At 40.3% G+C, this 11,902-nt stretch overlaps 1 protein-coding gene across 1 annotated transcript in view; it reads right to left on the bottom strand.

Moving 5' to 3' along the window:
• spag17 (sperm associated antigen 17) overlaps positions 1-9,538 on the bottom strand; it is a 227,811-nt gene extending 218,273 nt beyond the window's left edge. The window contains exons 1-2 of the mRNA XM_043700962.1: positions 9,466-9,538; positions 3,602-3,754 (exon numbers count right to left, since the gene is read on the bottom strand). Of these exons, the coding sequence (XP_043556897.1) occupies positions 3,602-3,700 (99 nt within the window). The 5' untranslated portion in view covers positions 3,701-3,754; positions 9,466-9,538. The remainder of the gene's footprint in view (positions 1-3,601; positions 3,755-9,465) is intronic.
• Positions 9,539-11,902: the final 2,364 nt, after the last annotated feature.

Raw genomic sequence — 11,902 nt, 5'->3', positions numbered from 1 at the left:
TTTTCGGAACGCTGATAGGGGAGGGGAGGGAAATATATCCCTGGTGGTGGGGTCCGTTTGGAGGTGGCGGAAATGACGACGGATGATACAATGTATATGGAGGTTGGTGGGGTGGTAGGTGAGGACCAGTGGGGTTCTGTCCTGGTGGCTATTGTAGGGGCAGGGCTCAAGGGCGGAGGAACGGGAAGTGGAGGAGATGCAGTGGAGAGCATCGTCGATCACGTCTGGGGGGAAATTGTGGTCTTTGAAGAAGGAGACCATCTGGATTGTACGGTATTGGAACTGGTCCTCCTGGGAGCAGATACGGTATTGGAACTGGTCCTCCTGGGAGCAGAGTTCCCCACACTTATCCCTTTGAAACTAGATTTAAACTCAATCTCATTATGATTGCTGCAATTTAAGGTGCCTTCATTCGAAGGTCATTCTGTCATATTGCACACATCACATCTAGCATTGCCTGTTGTCTGGTCAGCTCCAGAAGTTATTCTAAGAAACTAACTCAAAAGCATTTAATGAATTCCTCACCAAGGCTACTGTTGCCAACTCTCATTTTCTAGTTTACATATCGAATAAAATCACCCATAAATATTGCTATTGTTTTATCACGAGCCTCCTGTATACCATTTCCTACATTATGGTTACTGTTCAGTAGCTTGTGGATCATTCCCAAAGTGACTTTTTTTATGTATTATTCCACAGCATACACCCAAATCAATCCTACATACTGATCTCCTTGAACTAAGGCCATCTATAACTATTGCCCCAATAACACTTTGATTATGACCTCTACACCTTCACTTTAACCTAGTTTCTTATTTTCCTAATTGTTCTATACCCTTAAAATTCAGACTCCAATCCTTTCCATCCTGCAGCTATGTTCAGATACAGATTTGTCAGTTTTGTTGTTATTTTTGTAGTTATCTTTGTGTTATATACTCTTGATTGCTGATATATTCTTAGGCATTTTTTCTCTCTGTGCCTTCCTGCTGTTCTCTGACCTTCATTTTCCACATTAGCATTTTTCACTCCTACTTTGACTGTATCCCTTGATTTGTTACACTTACCCGAGTTTGAGCCCTCATCCCTCTTCTTTAGTTTAAAGCCATCTTTACTTCCTGTGAGCAATGCATTCACTTCTCTAATCTTATTCATCCTCTGCCAATTTGCAAGTAGCCCAGGTAGTGATCCAAAGATTATGACCTTTGAGGTTCTGATTTTCAATTTAGCACTTGATTTCTCATACTATCTCATCATAATCTGTTTTCTAGTTCTGCATATGTCATTGGTACTGATGTGAACCATGATTACTGGATCCTTCATTTCCCACTGCAAGTTTCTCTCCAGCCCTGAGCAGATATTCCACACAGTAGGACCAAGCAGAGAACTCAGTCATTTCAACTCATGCTTTTTGCTATGAAAAAAAGGGTCAACACTACCCCCACCTCCCACACCCCCTCCCCCCCCACAGTCCTACCCCTACTCCCATTACATTCCTCAGTGCCCCTACTGAATGGCTTCCTTTATAATGATGCCATAGACAGTGAGCACATGCACTTTGAGTCCCTTCCTCACATCCAAATAAGGTGAGAAAGCTTCAAAACTGTTAAACAACTGCAAAATTTGAGGCCACTGCACTCCAGCTATCTGAGTCCCTTTATCTATCTCATTTGAAGTCAGACCCTCCTATTGTGTGTGGGAGTGGTGTTGGGAATAGATCAGTACAGGGTGGGGCTGGTCAGGAATGGGCTTGGTGGAATAGTCAGATTGAAAATGGGCAGAATTGCAGTCAGTTTAGAAATCAGCGGGAGGGGAATCAGATTGTGATTAGGCTACAGTGGAGTTAGCACTTGGCAAGGGAGCTGAGTCAACATGGGAATTGGGTTGGGTTTTGTCTGGGGTCAGTCAGGTATTCTGGTCAACATCAGGGCCAAGGAGGTTATTTTGTCTTGGATGGGCAGTATGGTGGGTTTGGTCAAGCATGGGGGCCAGTTGATTGTGTTGGTGCATAGGTTAAGTTGAGTTGTGTCAAAGGGTTATTAGAATTAGGTTGGGGCGAGAGGTGAGGTGGGGAGGCAGTTGAGTTGTGATAAGGGATTAGGGACATTGAGTTATGTCGAGGGATTGGGAGAGTTTGAGTTATATCGTGAAGTGGAAGGGAGTTGAGATGTGACAAGGGGTTGGGGGAGCTGAATTGTGTGAAGAGATGGTTGGAGAGTTGAATTAGGTCAAGGGGTAGGGGAAGTTGGGTCGAGGATAGGGTAAGTTAATTCAGGTCAAGGGGAAGGTGAATTGAAGTGGGTCAAGGATTGGGTGAATTGAGTTAGTTAGGTGGAAGTTGGAGGAGTTTGGCAGCGGCAAAGGCTGCAGGGATTTAGGATAGCTTGAAGGGCAAGGGGGTTTATGTTTGGTCAAGGGGTGGGGGATATTGGGCCAGGTCAGATTTATCTTACTTGTGAGCTAGTGTCTGCACACTATAATTCTCAGTGTATTGATTGTGTTTTATCAGACTTGCAGTGTTTTTGAAGCTAAAGCTTTGATACCTCAATGAATGTCGTCAGAATCATGCCCCAAAATTTCTAATTGACAGTGAGATAGTTACTTTCTATCTCTACAGGTTTTATGTCAGAAATCACCTCAATACAGAACTCTTAACCAAGTCATTACATGCTACATTTAAAAAAAAACTCACTTACAAGAAGCAAAAAGGCGGATGTAGAAATCATTATTATTGGCAAGACAAAAAGGAAGTATTGAAGACAAGGTTCATTCCTTAATCCACAGAACGTGATGCAATTAAATGGACACCAATATGCATTATTACAAAAGCTAGAATGTGAATAAGGTTTACTCGCTGAGCTGGAAGGTTCATTTTCAGACGTTTCATCACCATACTAAGTAACATCTTCAGTGAGCCTCCGGATGATGCACTGCTGATGGTTCCTGCTTTCTATTTATACGTTTGGGTTTCTTTGGGTTGGTGATCTCATTTCCTATAGTGATGTCATTTCCTGTTCTTTTTCTCAGGTGGTGGTAAATCAGGTCCAAGTCAATGTGTTTGTTGATAGATTTCTGATTGGACTCCAACCGGAACTCTATTAACAAACACGTTGACTTGGACCCAATTTACCACTCCCTGATAAAAAGAACAGGAAATGACATCACCATAGGAAATGACATCACCACAGGAAAGAACATCACCAAACGAAAGAAACCCAAACATATAAACAGAAAGCAGGAATCACCAGCAGTGCTTTGTCCGAAGGCTCACTGAAAATTACCAAGTATGGTGATGAAACATCTGAAATTGAACCTTCCAGCTCAGTGAGCAAACCTACATCCAGAACCTCAACCTGAGCTACAAATCTTCTCAAAACTCACTAACTAGAATGGGAGCTGTAGCACAGTTGTCTCCATATTTATGTTTCCTCTATTTACATTTTGTGTAATCTAGAGTTCAAAGCTGATACATTAAAAAGGTTTTGGTCATGAAGAAAAAACAACCTGGTTAGCTACAATCATTGTTGTTGCGTGCAGTGAGTACAGACCACATAGTGTCTTATGTGGTGATATCTTGACAACAAAGTCTTAATATTAAGCTCACCTCTTCAATCGGAGCTGCCAGCAGTGCTGGCTCCCAGGCTTTGGGGATGGCCTGTGGTTCCTTAGCTGGTTTAGGTTCTTTTGCTTTCTTTGAAGGCATCTTTTACTCTTTCAGCTTGACCTAGTGAATTACCTTTCTGTCCACTGACATAATCTAAATTTAAAAATAATTTTAAAATAAATCTATTGGGATATGAAGCAGCACAAATGCAATGATTCCACACTTTTAAATATTTGGAAGCATTTTCAAAGTATGTGCAGAGGCTCTGACTTCAGGCTGAAGAAGCACATTTTCTCAGGTTCACATGTGGTTTATATCTATGACAGACTCAATGATAAGTAGTGAATGCAGTATTTCACAAAAAGTGCTGATTCTCAGTCAGGGGATCTGGTGAGCCCAACAATGTGCAAGCACAAAATCATCAATAGGCTTAAACTTAATTTATTCTAATTTTAATACTTTCATTAAGATTTGTCTAACTCCCTCAACCTACTGATCAAACAAAAGTATTTTGTGAAGCAAGCAGAAGTGAACGAAACAATGCTAACCAAATTCTTACTAACTTAAAAAGTGAAAGACTTGATGCTGAACATTCTTCAGGAGATGAACCTGAAAAATGTTCATTGCTCCTTATTGAACCCTTATGTAGCCTGGTTCAGGAGTTCCTGTACTCTGCCACTAGGTGGTACTGCAAACTGTCTCTGTAATTCAATATAAAGCAGTGGCTTGCATCAATACTACTAGAGCAAATTTAATCTACTTTCACTACTCATAAAAGTGTAATAGTCAAAGAATATTCAGGTATTGCAAATTAAACTAAAAATGAAATGTCTGTGCACTGAAATGATTTTGTAAATTTTATTTCTTCTTTCTTGGTATGTGGGTGTCACAGGAAAGCATCAATATTCCTGGCATCCAGTGTAGCAAGACCATAATTAACAGAAAATACAATTGACAGAATTCATGTCACTTGTTTATCAATATAATACCAATACTAAAGTACTTGACAAGGTCCCTTGTGATAAACTGATCCAGAAGATTAAGTTGCAGAGGATCCATGGTAAGTGGCCAAAATTGGCTTGGTCATAGGAGACAGAAGGTAGTTGCGGAGAGGTAGTTTTCTCAATGGAGGTCTGTGACCTGTAGTGTTTCATAAAGAACAGTGGGGTGGGAGCTCTACTGTTTGTAATATATGTTATCGGCTTAGATGATCTGATTTGTAAGTTTGCAGATGATATGAAAATTAGAGGAGTTGTGGATAGTGAGGAAGGTAATTAAATGGTACAGCAAGATTTGGACCAGCTGGGCAGAGGAATGGCACAGGGAGTTTAATCCAGACAAGTGTGAGGTGATATATTTTGGGAGTTTAAATGCAAGAGGAAAGTATACAGTTAATGGCATGGGGATCTTGGATGTCCAAGTCCACAATTCTTAAAGTGCAACGTAAGTGAATAAGGTGGTAAAGTCTGTGTATAGCATGCTTGCCTTCATTGATTGGAGTCCTGAGTATAAAAGTTGGCAAGTCATGTTGCAGTTGTATAAGACTTTAATTAGACCACATTTTGAGTTTTGTGTGCCGTTCTGGTCCCCAGTAGGAAGGACTTGAAGGCTTTGGAGGGGGGCAAAAGAGGGTTACCAGGAAATTTCAAAGAAGTATATAAAATTATGAGAGGCATGGATAGTCAGAGTCTTTTTCCCGGTGTGGAAATATAACATACAATGGCGAAATAATTAAGGTGAGACGGAAAAATTTAAGGGAGATGTGTGAGCTAAGTTTTTTTTCACAGAGCCTGGTAGCTGCCTGCAATGCGCTGCCAGGAGAGATGGTAGAAGCAGATATGTTAGCAAAGTTCAAGCAGCATTCAAACAGACACAAAAACAGATTGGAAATCGAGGGACATGGACATGGACCATGTGCAGGCAAATGGGATTAGTTTAGAATGACATCATAATCAGCACAGATAAGGGTGGGCCAAATGGACCTGTTCCTGTGCTGTACAGTTCTATGATCTACTGGAAAAGTAGAAAAGGAATGAAGAAGGGCTTATGCCCGAAACATCGATTCTCCTGTTCCCTGGATGCTGCCTGACCTGCTGCGCTTTTCCAGCAACACATTTTCAGCTCTGATCTCCAGCATCTGCAGTCCTCACTTTCTCCTCTGTTCTATGATCTATGTAACATAGATCCTCATATTTATCTCCCGTCATCACTGCTGGCAGGAAATTGCAGAACAGAAATAAAGTTTGAAGGAAAAATGGAAAGATGATTAAACTTCACAAGTCACAAGTCTAAATGAAGGTAGCCTGACAGGAAGAATCATTGAAGTGACTGACCTGATGGTGAAAAAAAAGAAAATAAATCATAAAAGTTGCCAGAAAACAAGAGAAGTTGGCAGTGGACATGCTGATGCCAGAGCTGACTGTTAAAAAAAAAGCTAAATGTCAACAGATGAAAGGTAGACAGAACATCAGGTAACAGAAGTGACAGGGAATTTCAGAGTGCAGATTGTGATCCAGACAAGAGAAACAAAAGTTACAACAGATGCCAGAAAAAGCTTATGAAACTTAATAGAAATATAGAATCCCTAAAAGCAGCAACAGGCCATTTGGCCCACTAAATCTGCACTGACCATCTGAAGAGCATCCCACCCAGACTCAGCGCTCCATCCTATCCCCATAACCCTGCATATACCATGGCTGACCCACTTAATCTGCACAAGCCAGGACACTACAGACAGCTTATTTTGGCCAATCCCTCTAATTTGCACATTTTTGGACTGTGGGAGAAAAACCAGAGCACCTGACAGAAACTCATGCATATAGGGGATAATGTGCAAAGTCCACACAGACAGTTACCTGAGGCTGGGATTGAACCCAGGTTCCTGGCACTGTGAGGCAGCAGTGCTAATCACTGAGCCACCCAAAAGTCCTTGATTGAAGGATGTGATTAAGGAAGCTTTCTCTGGCTGAGGTGACAAAGTGGAAGATTTCGTAATCACATGGCCAATGATGTTAATCTACCCATGCCTGCATATATGCACTTTTCCAAAAGTTCTCACTATAGTTGCCGTCATTGACAATCTTGTTTCTGAGCACGCTTTGATATAAACCTAAAGAGTAATTGGAGTGTCACGTCACTGGCACTGTGTTATTAATTTGCTTGAAGAACTGTTAAATATTGAGAGAATTTGAGTTGCAGAGTCATTACCATCAATGTAGATTATAATTTATTTATTGTCACATGTAATTTGTTACAAAATACAGTGAAAAATGTTATATAAGTCACACTTACCACTGACATTCATTTGCAAAGTTGCTATATTAATATCCCAACTCTCCCTTTCCTTTCTCAGTTTTCAATTATTTCCATGCAAATACATGCTTTCTCTTAAGTTATGTCCCATTTAGGTGTTTTGTTGCCTCTCATCCCCATCCCTGTTTTCCTCCCGAAGGCTCATTGCCTCTTCATTTTACAGAAGTATCAAAAGTAAATAATAAGTTAACAAAGATATAATCTCCAACTAATCACAACAACAATAATGGCCTGTATTTTGTGGTCAGCGGTGTAGTTAAGTTATTCCCCAGTATTCCAACTCCACTTGCCACCTACTTTCTTACCAATTATCTCACTTTAGTCTCCCTCTCTTTCCCAGTCCCCTTCTCGTGAAATAGAGGATAACGAAAATGATAGTAAGAGTTAGGAACTAAGTTAATTGATATCAGCAGGGCAAAAGGACTAGAGTCACAAGAGACAAAAAGTTGAAAGTCCTCTAGGTATCATGACCCCATCTTAGGAATCTAAAAGAAGTAGCTGACAACATAGCAAATGCATTGATTATGACTTTCCAAAAAACCTTGGGTTCTGAAACTGTCACAATAGATTGGAATCAGCAAATGCAATGCAAGTTTTAAAAAGGACAGCCTGAGAAAACAGGCAAGTTAGCCTGACATCAGACAATGTAAAATATGAAGTCTTTTATCTTGGAAGTCTTAACAATGAATTTAAAAGATCATAGTATTATGAGCTTTATAAAATAGTATATATTACAAGAGGAAAATCATATTTGATGAATTTAGTTTAGTTTCTGAAGATGTGACAAGTACAGTAGACAGAGGGGAACCGACATACAAATCAAAAACAGGGAGTTAAGATAACTGGGGCACTTTTAAGCTGACAAGACCTAACTAGTGAATTGTCACAAGATTCAGTGCTCAGACATAAACTATTTAGAATCCATATTAATGGCTTAGGAAAAATAATACTATTGCTTTTGATAGTGATCTAGAGACAATAATTTACAGACATTCGCTTTTGATACAAAACTAGGTGGAAATGCAAGCTGTAACGAGACATGAAGAAGCTGCAGGACAGACTAATGTCAGAAAGTATGAGGTTATTCACTTTTGTCATAAGAATTGAGTATAGGAATTGAGGCAACATGCTGAGATTGTACAGAACGTTGGTGAGGCTACTTTTGGAATATAGTGTACAATTCTGGTCACCCTGCTATAAGAAGGCATTAAATTGGAGAGGATTCAGAAAAGATTTACCAGGATGTTGGCAGGACTGGAAGGCTTGAGTTATAAGGGGAGAGTGAAGAGGTTGGTACCTTGTATGCTAGAGCGTAGGGGGATGAGGGATGACCTGATAGAGGTTTATAAAATCATTAGGGGCATAGATAAGGTCTATAGATAACAGCAAAGGTCTTTTCCCAAGGGTTGGGAATTGTAAACTAGAATCATTGAATTCCTACAGTATGGAAGCAGGCCATTTGACTGGAACTCCATTAACAAACATATTGATTTGGACCCCATTTACCAATCTCTCAGAAAAAGAACCAAAGTGATATCCCCCACCACAACAGACCAAAACATTTAAATAGCAAGCAGGACAGAACACCAGCTCTTCATTGGAGGCTCATTGATGATGTTACTCAGCATGGTGACAAAACATCGTAGAACAAATCTGCCAGCTCAGCAAGCAAACTTACAACCTGAGCTACAAATCTTCTCTAAAATCACAACTAACTTGTATATGCAGCAAGAAACGAGGAAAACAAATAGTATGTTGGTCTTTTTTTGTGGTCATGAATTTGAGTACAAGAAATACAATGCCTTTCCTACAATCATATGGGGCTTTGGTGAGATCACAGATAGTGTTCTGTGTACAGTTTTGGTCTCATATTTAAGAAAGGTTCATTAGACTGGCTCCTGTGAAAATGAACGTTGTCTTAATATGAGAATCAACATTAATTTGGTCTACCTTCTCTGAAAATCAGAAGAATAAAAGGTCATTTTCATAGAAATATGCAAAATTCCCAGCGATATTGACAAGACAGATACTCAGATTTTGTTTCTTTTGGCTGGTGAATTGATAAATGGGGAACAAGCTAGGATAAAGGACTGGTGATTTCAATTAAGATGAGAAGTTTCTTCACTCAAAGAATTGAGAATGTCTGGAATTGTTTGCTTCAGAGGTTGTGGAGGTTCTGTCAATGAGTACAATAAAAACTGACATCAATAGATTTTTGATCTGTCAGGAATTGAGGGATACAGTCATGATCGTACAGAATCGTCTGGTCTGTATGGTCCGCGTCTGTTCTGATTACTCCTTCCACAGGCCACCCACCATTTCAGTCTCCCCCCTCCAACCTGGCCTCTCACCTACGAATCCCTCCCTCATCCCTTGCTGACCCCAGTGCTCCTCTCCCTTATCCCTTCCCCTCTCAGGCCACCCCAGACCCTCTCCCCCACTCTCAGATGCTCTACCTTTCCTCCTTCACTCCACCCTTCCCTCTTACTCTTCTCCCTTACTCAGCCTGCCTCTCCCTCCATCCCTCACTCCGCACCTCTCACTGTTCCTACCGGCTCTCGGCTTCTCTTCCGTCTTGCAGTTTCACTGTTTTCTGTTCCCCTGGCAACCATCATAGCAACCGCCTCTCCGCCCCCGAGTGTCAAGGAGACGCTCAGTGCCAAGATGGACAGAAAGGGAAGCGTCCATGTTCGCCTCCTGCAGCAGCGCCACCCGGCGGTTTCCCGCTTTCCGTGGTTTGCACAGTCCCTGAGCCGCACCATCCAGCGGTGAACGCCATGTATTACAACTGAGGGGAAAGTTAAACATAACACAACACCAGGTTATAGTCCAACAGGTTTAATTGGAAGCACACTAGCTTTCGGAGCATCGCTCCTTCATCAGGTGGTAGTGGAGGGCTCAATCCTAACACAGAATTTATAGCAAAAATTTACAGTGTGATGTAACTGAAATTATACATTGAAAAATTGATTGTCTGTTAAGCCTTTCATCTGTTAGAATACAGTGATAGTTTCACTTCTTTCATGTGTAAATCACAAAACCTTTTTTTAAAAAAGTTGCATTCTCGGGTTAGCTGTTAACAATGGTGATAGCTAAACAATAACTCCAAATCATGACAGCTGAGGGGAAAGCTGACTGCAAACTATTAATAGTTGTACAGTATCTTCCACATGTGCCAAAACCGTTAGATTCTCTGGCCATGTTTCTGGTTTCTCCCAGCAATTAAATTTAAAAAATGCCTGATATATATTTGATCCATAGTTTATGTTGTTTGTGCCTGCAGTTGGAAACTTCCCTGTGAATTATACCTCACCATAATACTGTAGAACTGTGGACTGTGTGGGCCATCTGTACTGACTTTTGAAAGACAGGGTCACTCTCAAATTGAGTAAAATCAACAACAGAAATAGTTCAACAACTTGCATTTTTTAAATATTCTAATTGACATCTCACTCTAACAGTATTTTTCAGTAGGTGCAAAGCATTGAGCGTCATGAAGAACAACCTGAGAATGTCAGAGATATGACGAGACGTGACCAAGGGTGATAAACTAAAAGCTTCATGCAGCGATTTAAGGAGATGGAGAGGGATTTCTAAATGTTTTGCTGCCAGGTGTAGAACGAAAATCAGAGATGTACAAAACACCAGGACCAGAGAACTTGGAGGATTGTCAGTTACAGAGATTGTTGGACAAATGCAGTTGTACCCTCAGTCTATAAGGGATCCCTGATTTACAACTGTACAATTTATGAAAGATCTGACATGTGAATGTTTTTCTGTACTTAAGAAAGGCAATTTTATATTGTCCTGCATTGTGTTCTGACTTGCATACAAGTTGATTTGCAAATGAACTCAAGAACAGAATCCATTCGCAATCCAGGGACTGACTGCCTATACTTGTTGTAGACTTCTACTTCTGCTGTAAGTGCAGTTTATTGCAGGGGTTATCACTTGTAACATGGTGTCAGATCAGTGCAGCTGAATTTCAGCACGCTGCTGTGAAAACTAATGTGTAGGATTTTCAGAACAGCTAGAGTCAGCTACTGAAAGGGACAGCAAGAAAAGAAGGGGGGACAAAGCCTGCAACTTTGAAACACACGAGTCAAAATAGCTACACATTTTCTATTCCCTGCTGCTATGAAAATTGAATGAAATATGAGACAAAATAGGATTTTTTCAAACTCTGGTAAAACTATGTAATAGCGACAAAATTAGTTCAGAATCTTGAGTAAGAGTTGCAACCCACTTTCAGTGCTGAAGAAAGAGTCTCTCATGCTGTATTGCAACCTTGATCTCATTAAGGAGCAGAAAAGCCAGGCAGGAGAGATTTTGCAGGCTTTGAAGACACTCTTTGAACTCCATATTAATGTTTCATATTTATTCAGTAACAAAATATAAGGGGAGAGGGAGAATATTGATCAATAAGTGACTGCACTGATATATCTAAGTGAATCGTGTGAGTTTGGACAATTGAATGGTTTTCTCATTAGAAGTAGAATTAACTTAAGTATAAGTGATCCTATGGTAGGAACATGTTTGTTGAGTGAAGATAACCTTATTTTCAAGAAAGCTGTCAGTAAGTGCAGAAATTCCAACATTGTCAATCATCAGCTAGAGCATTTTAATGGGAGAACAGGCAAGGCTTTTGATTTTGCTGAGAGATATTCCAAAATGAATGAAATAACAGATTGAGAACAAGGAAGAATTATTGGCAGAAAAGTAAATTGAAATATCAAGTCTAGAGAGTAGAATGTGATTTTGAAGAGGATGTCATATAAAAGAAAATGCAATATGGATGTAGGCTTGTTTGCTGAGCTGGAAGATTCGATTTTCGACCATACTAGGTAACATCATCAGTGAGCATCCGAGTGAAGCACTGGTGGTATGGCCCACTTTCTATTTATGTGTTTAGGTTTCCTTGGGTTGGTGATGTCATTTCCTGTGATGATGTCATTTCCAGTTATTTTTCTCAGGGGATGGTAAATAGGA

Source organism: Chiloscyllium plagiosum, chromosome 12 (genome assembly GCF_004010195.1).
Source record: "Chiloscyllium plagiosum isolate BGI_BamShark_2017 chromosome 12, ASM401019v2, whole genome shotgun sequence".
Lineage (NCBI taxonomy): Eukaryota > Metazoa > Chordata > Chondrichthyes > Orectolobiformes > Hemiscylliidae > Chiloscyllium > Chiloscyllium plagiosum.
Note: the sequence above shows the minus strand (reverse complement) of the source record. Positions and strands in the feature narration are given on the sequence as shown.